Source organism: Monodelphis domestica, chromosome 3 (genome assembly GCF_027887165.1).
Source record: "Monodelphis domestica isolate mMonDom1 chromosome 3, mMonDom1.pri, whole genome shotgun sequence".
In the NCBI taxonomy this organism is placed as follows: Eukaryota; Metazoa; Chordata; class Mammalia; order Didelphimorphia; family Didelphidae; genus Monodelphis; species Monodelphis domestica.
Window position 1 is genome coordinate 58,902,812 of NC_077229.1, and position 27,601 is coordinate 58,930,412.

Sequence of the window (27,601 nt, forward strand, 5' to 3'; positions counted from 1 at the left end):
CTAAGCTACCCAGCTGCTCCCTGCCCCCCTCCCCCCTAGGATATTTTCTTCTCTCATTAGAATATAAGCTTCATGAGGTTAGAAATTGCTTTTCTTTTCCTTCATATTTATAATCTCAGGGCTTAGCACAATGCATAGCACATAGTAAGAACTTAATAAATGCTTATTTCCTACATCTTTACTGACTCTACCTTCTCAAGCTGTTATCCTACATTCTTCTTCCCTTTAATAACTGAGCTCCTAGAAAAAGCTGTCTACACTTATTGCTGCTTCTCTTCTCGCACACTTTTCAGACCCTTATAATCTAGCTTCTGATCTCATCCCTGAATTGAAACTGCTTTCTCCAAGGTTATCAATGTTATATTAACTGCTGAATCCAATGGTCTTTTCTCAGTCTTAGTTCTTTTTAACTGGTCTTTAGTATTTGACATTTTCCATACCTCCTACCACCCCACTCCCTTCTGAATATCCTCCCTGAGGTTTTGTGACATTACATTTTCTTGGTTCTACATCTACCCATCTGGCCCCTTCTCAGTTTCTGTTACTGTTCCATACCGTTTGATATCGTATCCCCTAAGCTCTGTCTTTGACCTTCTTCATTTCTCTATTCTTTCAGATATTAAGTGGTTCTTTATTTCTTTATGGAAAACTTTATAGTTGAATCTATCCATGTCTTTTATATGCTTTGGCAGAATAATCCCCAAATAATTTTATGCATTTTGGAATTATTTGGAATGGATTTTCTATTCTTGCCTCTGGAATTTTGTTATTATAATATGTTATATATATATATATATAATATATATATATATAAATGCTTGGTGATGTTATTGGCTTTCAAGAGTTCGACTATTATCTCTACACAGTTGATTCCCTGGGTCTATCCATCCAGTCCTCATATTTTCTTTGAGCTCCAGGCCCACATTTATAAATGCAGATTGTACATTTCCCCTGGGATATCCTATAGAAATCTCAACATGTTCAAAAATAGAGCTCATTACCTCCATTCTCAAATCCATTTCTCTTTCCAATTTCCCTATACATCTCTTGATCCTTCTAGTCACTTAGGTTCACAACCTTGATATCATCCCTGGTTCCTCACTCTCCTTCCTCCCTATATTTTCAATCAATTTCCAAATCTTGTCAATACTGCCTCCTCAATGTGCTTTGCATATGTCCCCTTCTCACTACTCCTATGGCGACCAACCCAATTCAAGCCTTTGTAACTTCTCTCTTGGAATTGGGTCTCCATGACTCAAGTCTCTCCCCTTCTTCAAATCATCTTGCACATAGCTACAAAATGATATTCCTAAAGCACAGACTGGTTCATCTTACATTTCTGAGTAATCAATTCAAGTGTCATTTCTAGGATCAAACTCTCTACTCTTACACATTTTGAACCCATCACAACCTGGATCCAACCTACCTTTGTAGCCTTTTGGTATGTTATACCCTCTTATGCACACTTCTCTTGCTTTCTTGACATATCTTATCTTTTTCCTCATTGCCTGGGATACATTCTATCCCATACTTTTCTAAGACTCAATTCAAAGCTTTGTTCGATCATTTTTTTCAGTTACATCTGAATCTTTGCGATCCCATTTGGGGTTTTCTTGGCAAAGGTACTGGAGTATTTTGCCATTTGACAGATGAGAAAACTGAGGCCAACAGGGCTAAGTGACTTGCTCAGGGTCACACAAACACAAAGCATTTTGGAGTCCTCATTTTTAGATCTCTCCCATATTACTTCATATATAACTTGTATTTACTTCTCTGAGTATACATTGTTTCCCCATAGGTTTATTGTAAGCTTCTTGAAGACAAGGGCTATTTCATTTTTTACTTTGTTCTCTAAGTGTCAGACAGTTTGCTAACCACTGTAAAGACTTAACAGATATTTGTTGAATTCCTTCTCAACTCCTGGCAGCTTCCTGTTTGTCTTCAACAAGACCTCATGTTTGCTACACTCAAACCAAAACTGGAGAAGGGATCTCAGGGCTCTGTGGAAAGCCATGATAGCCATGAATGAGTTCCCATCCCTGCTGAGAATCGCCCGGGTTTTACTCGTCTGGAAATCCTTTCTCGTTTTTCTTTGCTTATTACAGTCTTTTCAAATGTCAAAGCCTGCATATTTATTTCTTAATTTATCCAGGATCATTAGTCTGCTTGGAACGAAGAAGATAACTTTATACTAACTACTCCTCCCTGTTGCCAATGAGCCTTTGTAGGTAGAAAAGAGAGCAGAGATTGGTTTGCTTCTTTGCCATGAATGAGTTTTTATAAGGTTTTTATTGCAAAGCCAATAACACTCTGTGAAGGTAAATGGAACAGTAGATAGAGCACTGGACCTGGAGTCAGGAAGTCTCATCTTCCTGAGTTGCATTCTGGCTTCACATACTTACTAGGTATGTGACACTGATTCTAGTTTGCCTCAGTTTCCTCATCTGTAAAATGAGCTAGAGAAAGAAATGGCAATCCATTCCAGTATTTTTGCCATGAAAATCCCAAATGGAGTCATGAAGAGTTGGGCACAACTGAAAACCACTGAATAACAAGAACACTCCAATTAGAGACTTCTAGCTCAATTAACTTCTGACACTATTGCTAGAGGTTGACCCTTCAGAAAAAAGCAGAATGATCTTTCCTCTTTAACTAGTTGGTAGGCAAGGATGTCATAGATATCTTAAGCTTAACATGTCCCAAACTAAGTTAGAAGTGATCTGAGAGGGATCTCAAAGGCATCTGGTTCAATCTTCTCATTTTATAGACCTATGTGATAGCTATGGGATTTGGTTCTGGGTCTTCCCAACTCCAAATCCATGGCTCTAAACCCTATGCCACATTTCTCTTTAAATTATAAGTTGTGATCATAATTTACTTGCTATTTGATTTTGGCTAGATGCCTCCTTTGCTTTCAGATTTTCATCCTTTCTTTTCTGGAAGCAAAAATGTTGGGCTCTGGGGGACTAGGTTTCAAATGCCATCTCAGCCACTTACTATCTGTTTTGATCTTGATGGGAAAGTCACTTCCTTGTTTTCCTCATTTATAAAATGAGATTGGATTGCTGGCCTCTGTAGATGCTTCCAGTTCTAAGTCTGGGATCCTATGACCAGGTTGTTTCTAACATTTAATAAATTAAAGATTCTATGAACTCTGAGAAGGCTATGGAATGCTTGGCCTGGACTCACCGGATAGGTGCAGACTCGTCTCCTCGGTCCAGCCAGTCCTGTGGTGGGATGATGTACATGCACCAGAGGCCCCAGTTGTAGCCATGGGCTGCATTGGCATATTGTTGTACCTCAAAGGTATTGTACTTGATGTTGTCAATGGCAGGCAGGATTATTCTCCTTCTGTCCTCTTTGATTCGAGTGAGGGCTGGCTCTGCCCTGAAAGAAACAAAAGCCAAAGAGGGATTACTTTGGGAGCCTTTGGTGACAGACATTCAAAAGCCAGATGTGTCATGGAGTTAGTCAGGCCAGACCTAGGTTGCTGTCCATGGTAGATGGTCCCCACTGAATACCATGGGAGGCAGGCATATTCCTTTATAGAATTTGATGTTGTAATGTGAGAAGTCTTTGAGGGGAAGTGTGGTACAGTAGATGAGAGCACTAGTCAGGAAGACCTGAATTTGAGTCTTGCCTCTGACCCATTCAGGCAGTGTGATTCTGGGAAGTCATTTGCTAACACTCTAGACCACTGTCTTAAGATGATAAGGGGCTGAGCTGCATGAGGGGATGGAACTCTTCAGGAGGATCTCCAATCACACATTTCTGTGATTTCATCAGTGTTGAGGGCTCACATTGAAGGTCTACGTTGGTAGAGGAAATTTTCATACCAGAAATTTCCCTCATCAATGAGATCAGATCCCGCCTTCTTTCCTTTCTCCATGCTTAGCCCCTATACTTCCTTCAACTATGTCCACAGAAGGAAGTAGAAGTGAGTCCCCCTCTGAGACAGAAACACTACTCTCTCTCCAGGACTCTGGGTATCCTCTTGGCTGAGCCCTCATTATGACTCAGTGCCCAGTTGTTTCAGTCAGGATCCTCTCCAGGATGCTTATGGTAAGGGGTGGAGCCCAGATTTCCAGCATGATGTTTCGATCCGGTCTCTCTTTTGTCCCCAGGGTGAGCTCACTTTACTTAACTTTCTACCTCCTAATTACAACACTATCTAACAATTTCCCTGCAAGGCTGCAAAGCAGAGATGGGAGGGATTCCTAAAGGGTGCCCACTGGACCACTCAAGAAGATAGATCATTTCAGGACTCTCCAGGCACCTGTGTCATTTGGGCGCTGGACTGGACCCATTCAACTGAAGGCAGGGAATATTGAGTAAAGGAAGGGCCCTGTTCCTCTAACTGGCTCAGTTTAACCCTGAGAGACTAGATAATTCTTTGAGTTAGGGCATTTTTCCTCACCAGCCAGCTAGGTAGCTAAATGCATCTGTCTCATTAAATAGTCCCCACTTGCCCATAGCCCTCTCTGCAAATCATGCATGAACATGACATCTTTTCCTGGGGATGGTTACCCTGAGTTCAGGCTTAATTGAGGGCAGAAATCCAGGTGGCTCCAATAAAGAGTTTTAATTAAGACTCCAGGGCTTAAATTCAAAGGGAGTTCCCCCCAAGGTAATATATAGTTAGCCATCTTCCCTGGCAGATTGAGAATTTCCTCTCTTTCTCCTTCTCATCTTAAATTTCATGTAACCCCTGACTCAAAGCCCACTGGTATGGGACTCTCTCTTTATTGGTTGAGAATAATTATGTGGGATATTTGTTGGGCAGAGTTGGTGAGAGTGAGAGAGCTCTGGTCTTCTTCAGTACACTTTGGGAATCTTCAAGTATCTAGTCCTTTTAGGTATTTCTGACTTACAGCTTAGAGAAAAAAAATAGAAGAGACCCATCCCAATTCAAGTTGCTAAAAGAAAAGACTCTGGGAAGACATGAGAAGAGCAGGCAGTCTCCATCATGTCCCCATCATAGATTGCTGCTCCAGAGACTTTGGTGAGTTTCCCTTTGGGTGAGATGTAGTATTCTTTCTTAGTTGGGCCAAGTTATCTTGCTCCCAATGGGAGAGCCCCTTTACTCTGTATTGTCTGGCATATCACTCTCCTATGCATGTCTTATCTGATTTCTGTTTTGCTACTAATTTAGAGAAATAGATTTTTTTTTTTGCTATCCACTATGTGCATTCATTTTGGAACTGATGGGAAAGAGGACAAGCCCTGGATAATATTGGACAAACTTGGGGCCTTTCATTTCCCCACCCCCATGGCAAAGTGATCAGAAGTTAGATTGTATCCAATCAAACTACTTATAATAATGATATTTATGGGAGCAAATGAATATAAGTCTAGCCTAGTGCCCCTCTCTCTAGGGAGAACAGACAACTTTCTCTTCCTCTTCCTGGCAGGAATGGAAATCTTCCTTGTAGAAAGGTAGAAGGATAGTCTAGAGATATGTATTCTTCCTCTCTTTGAACCACACAAAGAAAACCCATTAATTCAACTTTTCAGCAAAACAGAAACCAGAGAAGGCATACATAGGAAAACATATACCAGACAATACAGAGCAAAGAAGTTCTTGCATTGGGAAAGAGATAATTTGGCTCAACCAAGACAAGGAGTCTAAGATTTTACCCAAGGGGAAAAGTTCCCAAAGATCCTAATATATCAAGCTGGGGACAAGGACATACTGGAGACTGTCAGCTCCTCTCATGTCTTCCCATGTCTTTTCCTTCAGCATTCTGAAGTGGGGTTGGCCTCTTCCATTTTCTTCTTAAAACTGGAAGTCAGAAATGCCAGAAGGCACCAGACACTAAAGATTCCCAAAGTGGACCGAAGAAGACTGGAATTCTCCCACTTTCGTCAACTCTGCCCCACAAATGCCCCTCAGGGCATTCATCAAAAGGAAAGAATTCCAAACTAATGCTCTTTGGGACAGGGGTTACACTTATTTTAAAAATCACATTAAAGAGCATATGAGATACCACATATAAAAAAAAAACTTTCCTAATTCTCAAGGTGTGATATAAATGTTTGATATTATTATTATTGATATCATTTTTTAAATTCTTACCTCCCATCTTAAAACCAATACTCTGTGTACTAGTTCCAAGGCAGAAGAGCTATAAGGACTAGATCATATGGGGTTAAGTGACTTGTCTATGGTCACATAGTGTAATAATTAAAATGGTTGGATGTCTTAAACTGTAAGAGTTAAAATGGTTGAAGATATAAATTGTGATAAATAAAAAGAGTGGATGAGTAAGTTGTGACCACAGGAAATATGTTTTCACTACAGTGTTTTGTTTTTAAATCAAATATAAGGTGGTCGCCAGGGAAATATTCCCAATTATTCAAATGTATCCAAGTCAGCTGGGTTTTATAGAGATTTTAATTAATACAAATGAGGAATTAAAGAAAAGGAGAGAAAGAGAGAAAAGGGGGAATAATGAGAAAAGGATAAGCCGGCCCTGGCCAGTCCTGGCCAACCTAGCCCTAAGCCCTAAGAGAAAAGATCAGTCAGTCCTTAATCACTCACCACAAGATCTGTCCAAGCAAGGATTCTAGTGACACCAGGCCAGCTTCATCTCAGCTGACTCCACCAGCTCCATCCTCCATCTGAATGTTTTAGAATGTGTTCTGAGCTCCTATTTAAAGGGCATTTTCTCCTATGTCACCTCCCCTAAGTCCTTACATCTACCAATCACAGTAAACATTTTCCAAAAGACAGCCCATTCTGAATTCACACCTGAGTAGACTAATTCTTTTAGTAATCCACACCTGAGTAGGCTAGAATCTCTGAGTGAGTTTCTCACCTCTTTATCCCATGTAAGTTTACAAGTTGCTTGACCTTTATAAGTACTTAGCACCCCCTTTGTATTAGTCCTAAAATAGGCATGGTTTAAGAACTTTTTTGTCTCACTATAAGCATGGGTTTAAGTACGTTTCATTGTTCAGCAGAGAGTTTACAACTTTATCTTCCCCCAGGGCATGCCTAAGTATGGTGAAATAGAGTTCTCACATTCCTGATCAAAGTAGAGTTCACTGCCCAAATGGGGAATGGTCTTAATCCAATCTTATGAAGTAGGGTCTGGGAATTTTTAAGGTTCACAATAGCTATGAAGTATCTGAGGCTAGATTTGAACCCAGGATCTCTTGTTTCCAGGATTAGTTCTCTATCCACTGAGCCACCTAGCTGCTGCTTAGTTTGGTTTTAAATAACCTTCAATTCCAAGGATATCCTTCCCTCTGCCTTCCTCATGACTTTAACAAAGAAAGAGAAGAAAAAAGTAACTCAAGCAACATATCAACTAAGTCTAATGTTATAAATGATATTTCACACTCAGTCTCCCATTTGTGAAAAAGAAAGAAACTTTGTTCCCTTCTACTCTCTCTCTGCCTCTCTCTCTCTCTCTCTCTCTCTCTCTCTCTCTCTCTCTCTCTCTCTCTCTCTCTCTCTCTCTCTCTCTCTCTCTCTGTGTGTGTGTGTGTGTGTGTCTCTCTGTCTCTGTCTCTGTCTCTGTCTCTGTCTCTGTCTCTCTCTCTCTCTCTCTTCAGTCTTAGTTTAGTTCCTTGTCAATTTTTGCTTGGAATGTTGCAATAACCTCCTTATTGCCTATCTTTTTCCTAGCTCTCCATTCTTGAATTCCAATTTAGCTGCTCAGGTAATATTCATAAGATACAAGTCTGACTAGGTCACTCTTCTGCTCAACAATCTTCATTAACTCCTTATCTCCTGCAGAATATAACACAAACTTCTCAACCTGGCACATAAAACCCTCTAGAGTCTGGATCTGGCCCATTTTACAGAATAATTGCATATCATATACCCTCCATTTCAACCAAACTGTCCTATTTGCTGTTCCCTGGAATTTGAAGGAAACTGAGGCAAGCAGAGTTAAATGATGTGCCCCAGGTCACATAGTTAGTATATATCTGAGGCTGGATCTTAACTCAGGTCCTCCTAACTCCAGATGTGGCACTTTATCCATTGCTCCACTTAGCTGCCCTTATATAATTATTAATAATGCATTAATTAAAACAAATGTATTATTTAAATTTATTAAATCATTAAGCATTTATTATATGCCAAGTACCACATTAAGGACTGGAGTTACAAATATGAAGATGGAAATAGGCCTTGCCCTTAAGAACCTTGTATTCTAATGGAGAACACTACATAACCACACACACACACACACACACACACACATACAAAGGTATAAAGATTACATAGGATAGTAGTTCTAGACCTTGGAGGGCATCTAGTTCAACCTCCTTATTTTACAGATGAAGAAACTGAGGCCCAGGGAAGTTCCATCACCTCCCCAAGCTCTCATAGTAATAGAGTCAAGTTTTGAATCCAGGTCCTCTGACTCTAAAGCCAACACTCTTTTCTTCAGTTGTTCACTGCTTCTCATCAAGGCCTTGACTGTGAAACCTTCCTTGATAGCCAGATGTCAGCCTTTATTCCTCCAAAGTCTTATAGCATGTCTTTGCATCCTATTTAAAGTACTTACAAAATTAGACTTGGGGTTATTTGTACCATATAGTAAGTAGACAGAAAGCTGGTGTCAGAGTTAGGAAGACTAGGGTTCAAGTCTCATGATTGAATGACCCCAGGCAAGTCACTTGAACTCTTTGCCTCAGTTTCCTACAATGCAAAATTGGGGATAAGGATCAAATGAGTTAATAATTGTAATACCTTAACATAAGGTTCGGAACTTTGCTAAGTTGGCACTTAATTAATGTTTGTTTTTTCCTCTCCTATAGACAATTTTGTTTTGGTATGCCTAGTTTCACCCTGGGTTCAATCCTCTTTACCCAAAATTATTTTGGGTCTGTGTATGTCTTTATGCTCACAGTAGGTTGTGGGCTCTTTGAAGCCAGGAACAATGTGTTAGTTGTGGATGGCTAGGATGGTGATCAGCTATGTGGTGCAACTGGAGTCTGGAGGAAGACTCATCTTTGTGACTTCACCCTGTTTGCCTCAGTTTCCTCCTCTGTAAAACGAGCTAAAAAAGGAAATGTCAAGCTACTCCAGTATATTTGCCAAGAAAACTCCAAGTGGAGTTATGATGAATTGGGCACCAACAATGGTTATAGAAGAAATTCTTGGGGCAGCTGGGTGGCTCAGTGGCTTGAAAGCCAGGCCCAGAGATGGGAGATCCTGAGTTCAAATCTGGCCTCAGACACTTCCTAGCTGGGTGACCCTGGGCAAGTCACTTGACCCCCATTGCCTAGCCCTTACCACTCTTCTGCCTTGGGACCAATACACAGTATTGATTCCAAGGTGGAAGGTAAGGGCTTAAAAAAAAAGAAGAGATTCTTGTCCAGATCCAAGTTGGTCTTAATGGTCTAAGGCCCCTTCTCACTTTGAGACTTTGTGATTATTCATTTGTGTAGCCCTTCCAATGCCAAAGCCATCCCAAGAGCTCAAACTATTGGTTGCTTGACTTACTGAAGGATTAAGAATTGGTAATAGAGACTCACATGTTTAGAATGTGGCACTTGGTGATTAACAATGTGCTTTTCTCTTAATAGTAGTGAGAAACTGGCAATGAATGTAGCTCTTACCCTCACTTTTATAAATGAGCAAATTGAGGCTCTAAGAGGTTAAGTCACTTAAGCACTTGATCTCAGGAATACTGTGTTCAGTTCTGGGTTTTAGAAAAGTCATTGAAAAGCTGAAGAGTGTACAGAGAAGGGAAAAGCAGACTGTGCCATAATAGATCTGGTTGAGGGAACTAAGGATACTTATTTAGCCCAGAGAAGTGGTGATTCAGGGATATATGGCAGTCATCTTCTTGGATCAAGAAATCAGGAAGACTTCAGTTCAAATCCAGTCTTAGGCGTTTCAATCAACCAATCAATCAATAAACATTTATTAAATGCCTACTATGTGCCAGACACTGTAATAAGTTTTGGGAATACAACCAAGGGAAAAATAAGTCCTTGCCTTCAACGAGTTTACAATCTAATGGGGAAGACAACATGCAAACAAACATATAAAAAGCAATATACATATACAGGGTAAATAGAAAATAATTAAAAGGAGGGAAAGACTGGAATGGGGGTGGTTGGGAAGACTTGGGCAGGCTGTGTGGCCCTAGGTGAGTCACTTAATCTCTTTGTACCTTAGATTCCTCAACTGTCAAATAGGGACAATAAGAGCACTTTTCTCCCAGGATTGTTATGAGGAGCAAAGAAGGAATATCAGTAAAGCCCTTTGCAAAGCACTACATAAGTGCTAGTGATGATGATGTATTTGAGGGTCTTTTATGCAAGAGAAGGATTGAATTTAGAGGGGAAAAAACAGTAACAATGCCTAGAAAATTCAAGGGTGAGTTTAAATTGGTTACAGAATGAAAAGCTGGTTAGCTAGGTGGATTAGTGGATAGAGCACCAGTTCTGGGGTCAGGAAGTTCTGAGTACAAATCTAGCCTCAGATACTTACTAGTTGTGTGACTCTGGGCAAGTCATTTAGCCATGTCTGCTCCAGTTTCCCCATCTGTAAAATGAGCTGGAGAAGGAAAGAGCAAACCACTCCAGTATCATTGCCAAGAAAATTCTAAGTGGGGGTCAAAAAGAATCAAATATGTCTAAAAATGACCAAACACAAACAACAGATATAGTGAAAAACTTTTTGATAGTGAAAGCTACACTAAGGCAGAATAAGTTGTCTTGGAAGGTACTGAGCTCCCCGTGCCTGGAGATCTTCAAGCAGAATTTGAATGACTGCTTTCTGAGAACACTGTAGAGGGGATTCATGTTCAGTTATAATGGAGATTAATGTTCAGGCATAGGTCAGACTCAATGGCCCCCAATGACTCAATTCTAAGATAATAAAATTCTGTACAGAGCAGGAAGAAAGAAAAGAGATGAAAGGAGATGGTGGAAGAAAGGAATAGAGGGAGAAGAGGAAGAAGACAGGGAATGAAAAGTGAGAGATAAAGGGAAAGTAAGAAAAAGAACTAAAGAGGGGGAGGAAGGAGAGAGGGAGCAGCATACCTGCTTTGGGTAGAAAAACCACTTGAGTTTGCCCTGGGCTTCAGAAGAGGGATGACCCTAATGGGTTGTTTCAGTGACAGACACTTACTTAGTGGTTTCAGAGCTATTTTAGGACACTTTTCTAACTTAATGGCCTCTCTCAGTGTCCAATCACTCACAACAATCCTCCCTCCTCTGCCTGCTCTCTCCTATACTCCATCATCATTGAAGTCACTGTGTGTTTCCATGAGTTGCTAGATGACATTTTTTCTTACAGATCACAGCCCCTGCTAGCTCAGATAGGATATGTTGGCTAAGGATACAGGGAGGGGGCAGGGCCACGAGGAGGAAGAGACCCCTGCAGGATTTTACCCAGGCTAGACTTCATTCCTTCTATGCCTTCTCTCTTCATCTCCACTTCCTAGCTTCTTTGGAGGTCCACTTCCAGTCTCATCTCCTACACCCGACCTTTCTGATCTCTTCATCCCCAGTTTTTAGTGTCTCTCCACAAAATACAACCAAACAATTCTATTTAAAAATTTTTTCACATATATTTTACATCAATAAATACATTCTATGCTCTTCTCCCTATAAAATATAGATTCATGGAGGGCAAAGACAATTTTGATTTTGTCTTCAAGACAGTGTGGTGTAGGGGCTAGGGTACTGGGCTTGGAGTGAAGTAAAACCCGACGTCAAATCCTGTGTTAGACACTGTGTGACCTTTGAAAAGTCAAATATGCCCTAGTTTCCTCCTCTGTTAAAATGAGAGGATTTGGACTTGATGACCCATAAGTTCCTTTCCAACTTTACATCTGTGATCTGATTAATTCTTCCTAGTTGCTTTCTGGGTAAAGGCAAATTACTGTCTCTCTTTTGCTACTTCTCTGATTGGAATGAAGGGGAATTTGGTCCTGGTTGTGATAGAAAGTGAAAAATGAAAGGATCCTAAACCTTGGGACTTGGAGGGATTCGGAGAAGTCATCAAGTCTATCCCTCTGTCTTCTGGCAGGACTGTATCTATCCCTTCATTCATCCATTCATTTATTCATTCTTTTATTCAATAGGTATTTAATGAGTATTCTGGTAATAAGTCTTTGTCCCAGAATAAAGAAAATTCTCCCCATTTCCACTCTTTTTCTTAAACCCTTACCTTTCATCTTGGAATCAATACTGGGTATTTGTTCCAAGGCAGAAGAGTGGTAAGGGCTAGGCAATGGGGGTTAAGTGACTTGCCCAGGGTCACACAGCTGGGAAGTATCTGAGGTCAGATTTGAACCTAGGACCTCCTGTCTATAGACCTGGCTCTTAATCCACTGAGCAACCCAGCTGCCTCCTCCCCATCTCCACTCTTTACCCTCCAGAGAACATGAAAAATTATCCTGTGGTCAACTCATTCTTTCCTCCAATAGCCATCAGTTTTACTTCCCCTGGGCAAATCACTTAATCTTTGTCTACCTTAGCTTCCTTAACTGTATAATGGAGATGACCAATTGGGTAACTGACAAGCCTTGACCTCATCAATGAAATAAGGGAATGTCTCCCAAGCAGATGAAGTCATCCTCTGAGGCCCAGACAGCATCTTCCTTTTCCAGAGGTGGCTTGAAGGGAGGGTGGGAGCTCTTGGGGTTTCTGGTCTCCCAAGGCATGTGGGTGTGTGTGGGCTGCCAACAGGACCTCAGCCCACTTAGTCTTTGTCCAGATGCAGCACTCCAGCCATAACCATCCCTTATCCCTCCCATGACTGTGGGTCTTAGTAAGTGCCACAAAGGTACCAAGAATGTCCTGAAGCCACACCACTGCCACCACTGTGGGCGCTTGACCGAGCACACCTGAGAGATGATCCATGAGGCATGCAGATTTGCTTCTTATGAGAAGTGGGCCATGGAATTGTTAAGGGTGCTTATGTTCATCCAAAAAAAACCAAAGGAATTCACATCCTGGCTAAGAGGAAGAGAGAGGAGCTCAGCAAAATCCAGCTGTCATGAGGAAGGCTGCTGCCAAGAAGGACTAAGCTGGACCCTGCTTCCCTTCCCCACCTACCCAATAAAGATTTGACAAATAGAAGGAAAAAAAAGAATGGGCAGATGAAAACAATTTGTCCCAACAGCCATGAAGGTGGCTGAAGAAGGTGCTATGATTGGTCAGACATTAAAGATGCCAAGGCCATCCACTTGTTTCCAAACTATGATCAGTCATCCTGACTCTTGGCTTACCACCGGGTTTGGATGACTCTAGAAGAGAAAGTGAGGTTGAGTACGTTGTGTAATTCTGCCTCACTTAAACCCAATTCGAATCCAAGTCAAGACATCACTCCTTGATATCATTGGTCCTCTTCAAAAAAAGAAGGGGGAACCAAAACAAAATAGAGATAATAACAACATCTGCCTCCCAGAGTTGTTGTAAGGATCAAAGATAGGATATTCATAAAGCTCTTTGCAAAGAAAGCTATGTAAATACTAGCTATATTATTATGCATCTGAAGCTTTGTCATTTGGGAGGATTAAATTTATTTTGTTTAAATGCCAGCAAAGTCCTTTCCCCTAGCTAACCAAACTCCTTCATGCTATAATTTAAGCCTCCTGTTCTGCACTCAGTACTGGGAAGGAGGTGATCATCTGCCCAAGTGGACCAGAAGTAATCCTCTAATCCTGTGACTCCCTTCACAGACCCTGCTGTCTACCTGCTAATTTTCCTTGGTCCAAGTTGCATTCTCTGAGATCTCATTCCAAACTCCTGCAATCTTGAAATGGTAAAGGACTGTAGAAGACATCTCGTCCTGCTTGGATGACATTCTGGACAAGAGTCATCTACTCTCTACATGAAGACCCTCAGTGAAGGGAAACCTGCTACCCCCCAGAGGCAATTCATTCCATTTTGGAATTGAATTTATTGTTTGGAAGATTTTCCTGACCTCAAACTGTAATCTACCTGACTGCGGTTTTTACCCACTGCTCCTACTTCTTCTTCTTCTTTTTAAATAAACCCTTACCTTTCATCTTGGAATCAATACTGGGTATTGGTTCCAAGGCAGAAGGGTGGTAAGGTCTAAGCAATTGGGGTCAAGTGACTTGCCCAGGGTCACATAGCTGGGAAGTGTCTGAGGCCAGATTTGAACCTAGGACCTCCCGTCTCTAGGCTTGGCTCTCAATCCACTGAGCTACCCAGCTGCCCCCATTAGTAAGAATTTCATAGTAATTGAGGAAGGTAGGTTGGATAGAAGACTCAAAAAGACCTCTTGCAGAAGAAGTTTAGTCTTGAAAGAAGCCAGGAAACAGAGGTGAAGAAGAAGAGTATTTGGGGTGTAGAATTGGCTAGTGAAAATACTTGGAGCTGGAGGATAAACTGTTTATCCAGTGTCCAGTGTGCGGAATAGCAAGGAGGCTGTATCACTTAATAAGTGGGGGATAGTAAGATGTAAGAAAATTCTAGATATAAGAAAGGGCCAGTTATGAAGAGCTTTAAAGGAACAACAGAGGATTTTCTGTTTGATCCCAGAAGTTGGATCAAACTGGGAGTCAACTGAATTTGGCAGGGAGTTGACAACATCAGATCTGTGCTTTGGGGAGATCAATTTGGTGGCTGGATGGAGGATGGGTTTGAATAGGGAGAAATTCAAATAGGAAGATGACCCACCTGAGGCTATAGGGACAGCCCAGGAGTAAGGAGATGAGAGTCTGCACTAGAGTAGTGGCAGTGTTAGGAAAGAGAAGGAGATGGATTTGAGAGACATTACAGATGTGAAATGGACAGATGTTGGCAACACATTGGTATGAGGGGTGAGAGCTAGTGAGAAGTCCAGGATGACTCATAGGATGGGAGTTTGGATGACTGAGAGGATTATGGTGCCACAGACAGGCTACATACCTCATGTCCTAGTTATGGGCATAGAAGGGAGAGGGAATTAAGGGACATATTCTTAACCTTTCCCCAACCTGGTTGGAAATAGCAATTATCATCGTTGACCCTCTCTACAACATCATAAAATAGGGAGTCCAGGTTTTTTAATCCTCATTTTACAGAAGAGGAAACAGAGGATCACATAGTTAAGAGTAGGATTTGAACCCAGGACTTCTTGGCTCTAGGTTTAGTATTCTGTTGAATCTATACTTAGTTATTTTAAAAGCAATAAAGTGGACATGCAATGTGTATGGCCAAAAGTGAGGGAGGGAAGCAATCACGCAGATGCCACCATTGTTTCCTCCAGTGGAAGGAGGGTCCCCTTCACAAAGGGACCAGAAGGGTAGACAGATGGTAGCTCTGACAGGGTGCTAAGTATTGTCCCAATATTGCCTGACACTGCCTTCCTTCACATCTTATCACCAAGTCGGAAGCTCCATCTTGCTCCCCCATCTGATATGGCCTGGCCTCCCTCCCTTCTCTGGACCTCCAGAGAAGAGTGAATGACTGGGCAGATGGATCCCTGCAGAGACCATTTGCTTTCCCTGTGTCAAGAAATGACCAGGAACATTGATGATTCCAGATGGCACCCCTCTTTGCAGACTGTGTGGAAAGGCATGCAGGCTTCCCTCCCTCCTTTCCAGAATGGAAAGAGATCTGGGATATTAAAAGACCTTGCCCCCAACCATGAGTCCCCAAGGGCATAACAGCTTGTGAATGCTTCTAGAAGCCCAGCCTTCACACTTCAAATCTCAATTTTCAGAGATCTGAACATCTATAGGAGGGAAAACATCATAGCATCCTAGGCAATTCGAGCAAGAAGGGACCTTAGAAATCATCTAGTCCAAACTCATTTACAAAAGAGGAAACTGAGTCCCAGGAAGGTGAATAACTTGCCCCAGGTTATGTGTGTGCTTAGTAGAAAGAGATGGTTGGATCCCTGGGCTCATGACACCAAATTCAATCATTGTTCTGCTGTATCACCAGAATCTGCCAAGCAAGGCTTTCATCTCCACATTGGTAACCCAGGAAGACAATTCATGGTGTGTGAATGATACAGCAGAGACATCTTAGTCTGGGGTAAGATCCCCAAGGACAGTGCAGGGTACCAGGATGAGGACATGTTTACATGGTGCCGAACAGATGCTAACAGCTAGAAAATTTTGTCAGATATGTAGATATTATGCTTGTGTGACATTTTGTCTGTCTGACACGTTACCCGGCCTCAGCCTTGCTCTGCCTCAGGGATGCTAGCACATCTGGAAACCTAGAAATACATGATTTAGATGGATTGGCTGGTTTTTTCTTCAATGTTCAAAGCACCTCCATATCCATTATCATATTGGATTCAATGTTGTTGTTCAATTGTTTCAGTCATGTAGGACTTTTTGTGACCCAGTTTGGGGTTTTCTTAGCAAAGATACTGGAGGGGTTTGCCATTTTCATCTCCAGATCATTTTATAGATGAAGAAACTGTGGCAAAAGTGACTTGACCAGGGTCATACAGCTAAGAGATTCAATTTAAGGAACCACTTGCAGCAATTAAAACCATACAAAAGGAGAAGGGGCAGCCATGAGAAATAGTCTGGTTCATATAGAGACTGGATGACCATTTGTTGTATATATTATAAAAGGTTGTTGTTGTTCAGTCCTTTCAGCTATGTCTTACTCTTTGTGATCCCATCTGGAGTTTTCCTTCGCGACGATTCTGAAGTGGTTTGCCATTTCCTTCTCCAGTTCATTTTACAGATGAGCTGAGAGAGGGCTAAGTGACTCACCCAGGGTCACATCACTATTGTCTGAGACTGGATTTGAACTCAGGTCTTCCTGATTCCAGACCCCGTGCTCTAAATACTGTGAAACCTAGCTGCCATAATTCATGTTATTCTCCTATATAAGTAACTTCAGTGACTTCTCGTGGCATTGAAGATAAAACATAAACCCTTTAGTTTAGCATTTCAGTCCTTTCACAAATGATCTCCTGACTTCCAATATAGATCTATTCAACATGATAGCCTTCATGTTATAATCATGCCCATTTCATAGAGGAGGAAACTGAAGTTCAGAGAAATGAAGTCACTTGTCTAGGTCAGACAGCTAGAAAGTAAGCTGTGGTGGGATTCAAACCTAGGTTTTCGAGCACCTGGCCAGTGCTATTTCCATTACTCCATGTTGTCCCCACCCCCTACCCCCATCCAACATTTGGCCTTCATTCAGAAAAATCCCCGATCCTCAGAAAAACGACCCCTGCTTGTAACCCTAAATTCAGGCTGGTGACTCAGTTGTTTGAGTTTTGCTTAAAAAAAAAAAAAAAGGTTGCCTAGCCTTTGTGAGATTCTGTTCTAGCCCCTGAATGTGTCTTGGTCAATCTCATCTCTCCTTTGCAGTCGGCTTCCTATAAAGTAACTGAATGTTATTTACCTGCCTTGCAGCAATGTGAGGGAGGATTAATTAATTAATGTTTGTAAAGTGCTTCAGAGACCAAAAAGCTTCATGTAAATGCCAGGCGACTAATGAATCTGGAGTCTCGGTGCTGCAGCTCCAGGATAAGGGCTCTGTTTGCCGTTGGATAAAAACAGCTTCTCAGTCGCGAAAATTAAAATTACACATTTTTAAAAATTGTGTTTTGTCATGGCAGATTAACTGCACTCTCTGGGCCCTGGTGCCACCTGCCATCATTGGATTCTGAGGCTTGGATGGGGATGAGCATCCCAGGACTGAAGAGCAGGGCAAGGGAAATGTGTGTGTGTGTGTGTGTGTGTGTGTGTGTGTGTGTGTGTGTGTGTGTGTGAGAGAGAGAGAGAGAGAGAGAGAGAGAGAGATAGAGAGAGAGAGAGAGAGAGAGAGAGAGAGCGAGAGAGAGAGAGAGAGAGAGAGAGAGAGAGAGAGAGAGAGAGGAGGTAGGGGTTTTAGGTAAAGGGAACTGAGGCTTTGACCATTGAAAACATCAGAGTAGAGGGCAGCTAGAGAGCTCAGTGGATTGATAGCCAGAAGTCCTGGGTTCAGATTTGATTTCAGAATCTTCCTTGCTGTGTGACCCTGGACAAGTCACTTAAACCCCACTGCATAGTTCTTACCATTTTTCTGCCTTGGAACCAATATAATGTATTCATTCTAAGACTGTAGGTAAGGGGAAAGAAAGAAAAAGAAAGAAAGAGAAAAATGAGGAAAAGAAAAAAGCAAGTAAAGGGAGAGAGAAAGAAAGGAAGAAAAGAAGAGAGAAAGAAAAATAGAGATAAGGTGATAAAGAAAGAAAGAGAGAAATGAGGAAAAGGAAAAAGAAAGAAAAGGAAGAGAAAAGGAAGAAAAGAAGAGAGAAAGAAAGAAAGAAAGAAAGAAAGAAAGAAAGAAAGAAAGAAAGAAAGAAAGAAAGAAAGAAAGAAAGAAAGAAAGAAAGAAAGAAAGAAAGAAAGAAAGAAAGAAAGAAAGAAAGAAAGAAAGAAAGAAAGAAAGAAAGAAAGAAAGAAAGAAAGAAAGAAAGAAAGAAAGAAAGAAAGAAAGAAAGAAAGAAAGAAAGGAAGGAAGGTCAGGACTGCAAAGGTTGCTGAATGTGGAGACATAAACCCAAAGACCAGGGAAAAGACTGGACTTGTAGAGTATCAGATTCTGGTTTGGTTGTGTCTAAAGAACAGAAATGGAAGGCCTATACTCAAACAGGGTCTTTTCAGAAACTTCTGGACCAAATCTCAGCTCTGTTGTGAGAATCTGACCTTTTATTTTGTGTTTGGCCTCCTGGGTGAAAGAACAGATGCTTTTGTAACTAAAAATAATGAATGAAAGCTCAGCTCACAGAGCCTAGGTCAGGAGGAGTTATTTATTGGCAAATACTCCTGAGCAAAGCAACATAGGTGTCCTCATCAGCTCCTGGAACACAGAGGACCAGGGTGCTCAGCACTTACTGTGCCAATGTAGTAGTCATTCACTTTGGACCAAAACTCCTTGATCAGGGTAATGCATATATTCTTTTCAAATGCTTTTAGATGCCAGAAGTTGACTAAATAATGAAACCACAGCCCTCTTTTTCCTTTTTTTCCCTCTTTCTTCTTCTTCCTCCTTTTCTCCTCTTCTCCCTTTGCTTTTCCTCCACTCTTCATTTCTCTCCTCTTTTCTTCTCTCCACATTATTCTTTTCCTCTTCTCTGAATTCTCCTCCTTCACCTCCTTTTCTCTCTCATCCCATACTCCTCTTTATTCTTCTTTTCTCTCCACTTTTCTCATCTCTTCCTACACATCCTCTTACATATTTTCTTTCTCTGCTTTTCTTTCTCTTTCTCCTCCTTTTCTGCTTCCCCTTTCTTCCTCTCCTCCCCATTTTCTTCTCCTCCTTCACTTATTAAAATGGAAGAAATATTATTAGCTGGTAAACCCTCATCTAAAAGCCAAGCTTTCTGCCCTTTCAATTCTGCATCCCTGAACAATGACTTTGTCTCTATTCTGGCTTTTCACTGAAAAAAGCAAAAACTTGATAAGAGAATCCAAGTTCTCTCCAAGCATGTCAGTGGCAAAAACAAAACAAACAAACAACCTAACAAATGTTAAACAAAACAAATGAGAGCCAAGGTTTTCCGCCCCCTAAATAAGGTTCCTTTAAGAGGAAGAATGAATGATTCTGAAGGGGACCTTGATATATGTGGATGCAGTCCAAGGAGTCCTCCACTCTGCAGGGGGCTCAGAATAATTTCCTCCCCCTGTTTTTTCGTGTGTCTCCACTAGCCTGAGTGAGAAACAGAGGACATGATTCTCAGCAATTCTTGCAGTCATTGGCAAGTCCTCAAATTGTTTGCACCCAAAGCACAGCAGTCAGAAATCCCCAGGCAGATTCCAGCAGCTGCACTGCCTAAGTGAGTCTAGAGAGAATTCTGTCCCCTGAGCTCTTCTGTTCCCCTGCTGCCCAGATAATTTTATTTGTGAGTCTATGGGACTACAGAAATGGCCTACAAATGTGATGGCACATGCAAGGCCCTGTGATCCCCCAGAAGCAGGGTGTTATCCTTGGTTCCCACCATGGAAGCTTACCAGCCAGTGTTGAACTCCACGTGGGCATCAAAAAACCCCACGATCGGAGAGGTTGCTGCTTTCCAGCCCTGGATCCGGGCTCGGATGAGCCCTTCTCTCTTGGTGTTGCGGACTATTTTCACCAGCCCTGGGTATCTCTTATTTACATACTGATCCAGATTAAATTTCAGCTCCACTGAAGAAAAAGAACAGAACATCAGGGTTCAACCTGAAGGAAGTGGGAGGGAGTAAATCCTTTCTGATCAGGCATGCCAAAGGAAGAATGAAGCAATGAAAAACAATGCAAAATCTGCAATGCAACAGGATACAATAGAACACCAGGCAATACAAGAATGAAGCAATGAAATAATACAATCTCCTTCAATAAAACATGATACAATATAATACCAGGCAGTATGATTTTTGTTTTCATTAACTGCAATACAATGGGGGGGGGAAGCTGGGTGGTCCAGTGGATTGAGAGCAAGACCCAGAGACAGGAAGTTCTAGGTTCAAATCTCACCTCAGCCACTTCCTAGCTGTGTGACCCTGGGCAAGTCACTTGACCCCCATTGCCTAGCCTTTACTACTCTTCTGCCTTTGGAAACAATACACAGTATTGATTCTAAGACAGAAGGTGAGGGTTTAAAACAAATAAAATAAATGCAATACAATGTAACAAGCATTGATTGAGTCCTTGCTAAGTACACAGCATAGGGTCTCATAGAGCATGGTTGACTTGCCACTTTCCCCTAGAAGTCTTGAATTAATCTGCTCTTAATTTTATCAAGTGAAATAATGTTGCATAGTGGATAGAGAACTGGCCTGAAAAGGTAGCAAGATCTGAGTTCAAGTTCAGTCTCTGCTACTTGTTAGCTGGGCAGCTCACTTAACCTCTCTCTAGGCAACTCTCTTCAGACCAATTTTCAGCGAAGGCATCAACCTGCATTGTCAAAGGAGTTTTCTTCAAACATTGAAATCCCAGGTCCAGCCCTTATGCCTACAAGGACCCTCTGTTACTCTGCATTCCTCATGTCTTCAGTTTGCAGACTGCTAATGGTTAAGAAGTGGTATGGCATGGGCGCAGCTGGGTGTCTCAGTGGATTGAGAGTCAGACCCAGAGATGGGAGGTCCTGGGTTCAAATCTGGCCTCAGATACTTCCCAGCTGTGTGACCCTGGGCAAGTCACTTGACCCCCATTGCCTAGCCCTTACCACTCTTCTGCCTTGGGACCAATACACAGTATTGATTCCAAGGTAGAAGGTAAGGGTTAAAAAAAAAAGAAGTAACATATCATAATGAATATCCAGTTATTTGCAGAGAATGTGCCAGTCTGCTTTGGCAGGGGGACTTGCCTCACCTACGAGTACCCTGTAACAGTAAAATCTCAGGTTCAGTTCTTATGCCTACTAGAAGCATTCCCATCCCATGAACATTCTCTTCTTCTGTTTGCAAAATGATAATAGCTTAACATAGTGAATAACTTTCTGGACTGGTTGTTATTTTTATGCATTTATTTTTTTAACCCTTACCTTCTATTGTGGTAACAACTCTAAGACAGAATGGCAAGGACTAAGCAAATGAAGCTAAGTGACTTGCCTAGGGTCACACAACTAGGAATGGACTGAGGTCAAATTTGAACACAGGTCCTCCCAACTCCAAGACTGACACTCTCTCCACCATGCCTTCTAACTACCTCTTGGACTTGCCCAAAAGACTTTGGTTCAAATCCCACCTTTGACAGTAACTAGCTGTGTGACCATGAATAAGTCATTTAACCTCCCCATGCTTCAGTCATCTCCCTAAGGTTTAGGTAAGTCCCATTTCCAGCTAATAATGAATGCACCTGGAGGAGACCCTCAGGGTATGGGAGATCAGGAGTGATTTGTGGCAACATAGCTAGACTGCAGAGGTAGTCCTCTGCCAAGAAGAATTCCCATGTCCTCTGTGCACACAGGTAACAACAGCCCCCATTTCTAGAGTGCTTTCCCCCTAACAGTCCAGTGAGGGGGGGGGGCCCTGGAATTGCCCTGCTCCTCTTTTTTACAGATGAGGAAACACAGGCTCAGGGGAGTTAACTCATTAAATGGTCTGTCCAAGGTCATACAGCCTTAAAATAAATGGACATGCGGCTTGTACTCACACTTACATCATTTCATACATGTCTAATCTATCTTTCCAAATGGGATCTAAGATCTCTAAGGGCAGAAACTATAAGACTCCTGACTCCTCCCTCCCCAGCACAGGGAAGCAAGGGCTCACACTGTCTGGAGCCTCTACAAAGGCTTGTTCATTCATGTAGAATCATGGTTCGTAGAGCTAGAGTTTAGAAAGGATGCCACTTCTGCCCATTTGAGACTGGGTGTTTAGATTAAATAATCATTTCAGCATTGAAAGGAATGCAGGATTTAGAGGAAGAAGTCACCTTCTATGGGGCAGCTAGGTGGCTCAATGGTTGGAGAGCCACACCTGGAGAAGCTGACCTCAGATACTTCCTAGCTGGGTGACCCTGGACAAGTCACTTAACCCCATTGCCTGGCCCTTACTGCTTTTCTGCCTTGGAACTGATACTTAGTATTGATTCTAACACAGAAGGTACAAGTTATGTTTGTTTGTATTTTAATAGGAGATCACTAGGTAGCTCAGTGGAGTGAAAGCTGTCCTGGAGCTGGGTTTAAATCTGGCCTCAAGGCACTTCCTAGTTATATGACCCTGAACAAGTATCTTAAGCCTGTTTTCCTATCCCTTATCTTTAGAGTTGTTACTTAGACAGAAAGTAAGGGTTTTTTGTATTTTTTTAAAGGAAGTAATTGGGGGCAGCTGGATGGCTCAGTGGATTGAGAGCCAGGTCTAGAGATGGGAAGTCCTGGGTTCAAATGTGACCTCAGACACTTCCCAGCTGTGTGACTCTGGGCAAGTCACTTAACCCCCATTGCCTAGCCCTTACCGCTTTTCTGCCTTGGAACCAATACATAGTATTGATTCCAAGATGGAAGGTAAGGGTTTAAAAAAATAAATGAAAAAGAAACAATCATCTAGGTCATCAAGTCTAACTAACTATCCCTATTTTATAGGTGAGGAAACTAAGGCTCCTAATAGCACAGTGACTTGCCCAAGATCAAACAGCTTAGCAAGCATCAGAACTGAAACTTTAATTTAATTAAATTAGACAAACTTTCCACCAGATCCATACCTTGTCATTCCAAATCCAATGCCATTTAGAAATCATCTTGTCCAACATTTTAAACTCATCTTTTGCATCTTAGAATCAATACTGTGTATTGGTTCCAAGGAAAAGAGAAGTAAGGGCTGGGTAATGGGTATTAAGTGACTTACCCAGGGTCATACAGTCAGAATTGAACCCAGGACCTGCTCTCAATCCACTGAGCCACTTAGCTGTTCCCTGCCCATTCTTTTCATTTAATAGAGAAGGAAGCTGAGACTCAGAGAAAGTCCTACAATCTTTGTCCAGTCACATAGCTGTTTAATAACAAGCCTGGCACAAGAACCCAGGACTTGTCATTCCCAGACCAGGGCTCTTTTCCTCATTTGGAAGATACTTAATCTAACATTTGGGAATGCTTAGCTAGCCTCCTCTTACCAGCTAAAGGAAAACCCAAGTGCCTGAGAAGGACAATGACTAGGAGAGTGTCCTAGTGCCCACCCATTGCTGAGGTCCTGGGGTTTATAATGAGACCTGCCCAGCCCAGCCCTGAGCATCTCTTCCCCACCCCACCATCCCCAGGCGCACACCCCTCGTGGTCCTCACCGTTATCGCTGTTGTCATCCACCAGGATTATCTCTTTGAGCAGGTGAGATGGGGTGTGGTTGACCACACTGTGCACTGAGCGCAGGATCACCGACAGAGCTTCATTGACAAAAATGAAGACCACAGAGATCTGGGGCAGATCCTCGGAATATGCCATGTGTTTGCACCTGGAGAACACAAGATGGGGAGGGGAGAGCATCAAAAGTGAAGCCCAGGTACAAAGATCATCATTTTAGGACTGGAGATCATCTACCCAAAGCCCATTGTTTTACAGAGGGAGACAGTGAGTCAGAAAGGTTGTGATGGCACAGTCACAAGGTCTGCATGTCCACAGAATCAGAAGCACAGAGCTCTGAAGGACCTGGGATGAAATCTAGTACAACTCCATTTCCCAAAAAGGGAAACGAAAACCTGGGGAAGAGTAGTAAGTTGCTCTAAGTCACAAAAGTAGCAAACATCAGAGTCAGAATTTGAATCCAGGTCCTAAGGCTCCAAATTCAGCTTTCTTTTTATTGTTCCAGTGGGAGCAGCTAGCTCTCCCTGAGGGTATATAGTTTCTTCACATCCCCTCTCCTAGTCATCTAAATAGCATCCCCAGTTACCACTACTCTTGGCTAAGTACTGTAGAGGTACTACAGGGAAGGAGGCAGGAAGAATTGGGGTAGCATTCCAGCTCTACCCTCAGGAAATTTGTAATCTAGTTGGAGACACAAGCTGCTACTTCAATAATCTGTGTTTTGTTATTTTGGACACTCTTTCAGCAGAAAAAGATCAAAACCCCTCTATAAGTGAGATCATCTTGGAAAATTGTTTGGGACAAAAATTTAGTGTTTCTGAGGCCAACTAAATAAATTTGGCTCTGCTAGTCCTTCTGTGAAAGTCATTCTAACTTGGCAAATCCTCTCGGAAGGTATGTTGTCCTTGTATAACCTCCAAGAACTCAGGGACACCTACATGGCCCCGAGTATGAATAATTCACAGACTATGTTAATAAATAAATCAATAAATATTTATTAAGCACCTATTATATGCTAGGTGGACAGCTAGATAGATGGTGAGGTGGATAGAGCATCAGACTTGAAATCAGGAAGACTCATCTTCCTGAGTTCAAATCTAGCCTTAGATATTTAATGGAGTGGCCCTGGACAAGTCACTTAACCTCTGCCTGCCTCAGTTTCTTGAACTGTAAAATGGGGGTTCTAATAGCACCTACTTTCCAGTGCTATTTTGATGATCAAATGAAATAGTATTTGGAAAGCACTTAACAGAGCACCTAATGTGTGATTGGCACTTAATAAATACTTCTTTCCTTCCTGTTGTTTAGAAAGGCAGTGTTGTATGGTAGATAAAGCTGGCCTTAGAGTATGAAAGACTTGAGTTCAAGTCCTGCCCCTGACATATGCTGGTTGTGTGCCCCTGGGCAAATCCTTCAGCAGTCATAAAATTTCAAAGAAGGCATTGAATTGGAATGGAAATAAATTATTCCTCACTGTGAATTCCCTTAAAGCTTAACTCAGGTGTAACTTCTTCCACTAAAAATTTCCTCGCCCCAACACTCCCAGTTGTCAGTGGTCTTTCCCTTCTCAAATCATGGTGCCCATCCTTATCTGGTAGGTTTCAGCTTCCTAGTAGACTATAAGCTCCCTGAGAATAGAGATTGTTTCTTTTCTTCCTTCCTTTTTTTTTTGTAGCTTCCCAAGCAGAAGGGATAGAATAGAGTAGGTGATCAAAAAGTATTTATTTTAGGGGCAGTTAGGAAGCATGGTGGATAGAGCACCAGGCCTGGAGTTGGGAGGTCCTGGGTTCAAATCTGATCTCAGACACTTCCTAGCTGTGTGACCCTGGGCAAGTCACTTAACACCATTGATCTAGCCTTTGTTGCTCTTCTGCCTTAGATGAATACTAAAGACAGGAGGTAAGGGTTTTTTAAAAAGTCCTTATTTGATTGCCCTGAAATAGAGAAACCTGGTAGGCAAGATAAGCTATAAAAGCAACAACAGGGTTAGGAGGAAAACATTTTAAATATCAGCTCTCATCAGGGCCTCCATGAAAAAGCAGTGGGGATTTCTCAGTGCTCACTCCTTGCATTAAAATGAACTCAAACCTGCTTAATTAGAAGTGTGACCTCATTCCCCCAGTACACACCCCAGGTTTCCATGGCAACTGTGGAGCTGCCTGGCCAGCCCCAGCCCATGCCAACCTCTGTCTCTCTTGCCCTTTCTCATTAGAGCTGATGACCTGGTTATCCAGCATTTCTGTGTAATGGTTTTGCTCCCACTTCTTTTCAGCACCATGCTCAGGGGTCTCCTCTTCAACAACAGGGACAAGTTTCTAAATAGCACAGAAAAGGGAGGTCTCTGCTCTGGTCAAAGTTGCTGAAGGAGGAGGAGGAGGAGGAAGAAGACAGAGTCTGGCCCAGGCTCTAAAAAGGGGGGGGCAGCTGGGTAGCTCAGTGGATTGAGAGCCAGACCTGGAGATGGGAGGTCCTGGGTTCAAATGTGATCGCAGACACTTCCAGCTGTGTGACCCCCATTGCCTAGCCTTTACCACTCTTCTGCCTTGGAGCCAATACACAGACAGTATTGACTCCAAGGCAGAAGGTGAGGGTTTAAAAAATAAATAAATAAAAATTAAAAAAAGAAGAAGAAAAGTGTCCTCCACTCACCCTCCCAGCAGGACACAAGCAGGTGTCCCCTAAAAATAGCCTGGCACCTGCAGAGTAAGACCTCCCCATCAGCTGGGCCCTTCCTCTGCTATTTGCAAGTTTTTCCTCCATTTTAATCCACTTGCATTTCTCTTTCCTGCCTTCCTAGCCAGTGAGGACTTATCTTCTGTTCTACCTGACCTGCCTGCCTGCATTTAGGCAGCCTCGGAGCTCCCTGGACCATTCAGGTCTCTGTCTTGGCTCAAAGCTCAGGCTTGTCCTGAGTTGGTGAATGGGTGGTAATTCTGTGGAAGTAATGGGTCTGGAATCAGAAGAACTGGGTTTGAATCCCTTACCTTTGACATATTCAGTTCCCTTCAAGGCCAACCAAACTCTTATGAAATGCCAGCTATGTGTTAGGTACTATATGAAGCTAAGGGGACAGAGATAAAAATCAAAAGGCCCCTGACCTCAAGCCCTTATATTTTGGGGGGTGCATGTGGAGGGGTGCAGATGGGATATACATGTGAGAGAATCCAAGGTATATGGTACAGGGGAAAGAATCCTTCCTGGATTCAAATTCTGCTTTTGACATTTATTATTTGTATGACTGTGGTTGTCATTTAACCAACCCCCCCAGTCTCAGTTTCCTAATTTGTAAAATGGGGTTTCTTCCAACTTTGGTTCTATGATCCTCTATATAAATATAAAATATATACTAAAGTAACTTCAAGAGAGAAGAAATACTGATAATCAAAGGGTTCAGGAAAGCATCTCTTGGGAACAATTTCTTCATCTTTAAAATGAGAGGATTGGACTTCATGACCTCTTTAAGGTCCATTCCTGCTGGAAATCTATGATCCTATACTTTAGATTTTCTTTTGATGAAATCTACTTTTTGATACAAGAGATCAAGGACCACTCATTCTCTGTTCTTTGTCAAATTTCAGCAGTATCCTTTCCTTTTCTTCTTTTTAAACCCTTACTATAAGGCAGAAGAGCAGTAAGGGCTAGGCAATTGGGGTTAAGTGACTTGCCCAGGGTCACCCAGCTAGATTTGAATCCAGATCCTCCTGACTCCAGACCTGATGTTCTATAAACTGTGCTACCTCATTGCCCCACAACATCCTCCTCCTCCTCCTCCTCCTCCTCCTCCTCCTCCTCCTCCTCCTCCTTCTCCTTCTCCTTCTCCTTCTCCTTCTCCTTCTCCTTCTTCTCCTTCTCCTTCTCCTTCTCCTTCTCCTTCTCCTTCTCCTTCTCCTTCTCCTTCTCCTTCTCCTCCTTCTCCTTCTCCTCCTTCTC

At 42.2% G+C, this 27,601-nt stretch overlaps 1 protein-coding gene and 1 pseudogene across 1 annotated transcript in view; one reads left to right on the forward strand and one right to left on the reverse strand.

Annotated features, from left to right (window-relative positions):
- GALNT9 (polypeptide N-acetylgalactosaminyltransferase 9) overlaps positions 1 to 27,601 on the reverse strand; it is a 581,478-nt gene that overhangs the window by 150,280 nt on the left and 403,597 nt on the right. The window contains exons 3-5 of the mRNA XM_056821944.1: positions 23,656 to 23,822; positions 19,908 to 20,082; positions 3,190 to 3,387 (exon numbers count right to left, since the gene is read on the reverse strand). Coding sequence (XP_056677922.1) covers positions 3,190 to 3,387; positions 19,908 to 20,082; positions 23,656 to 23,822 — 540 coding nt within the window. The remainder of the gene's footprint in view (positions 1 to 3,189; positions 3,388 to 19,907; positions 20,083 to 23,655; positions 23,823 to 27,601) is intronic.
- On the forward strand, positions 12,543 to 13,063 carry LOC130458233 (60S ribosomal protein L36-like; annotated as a pseudogene).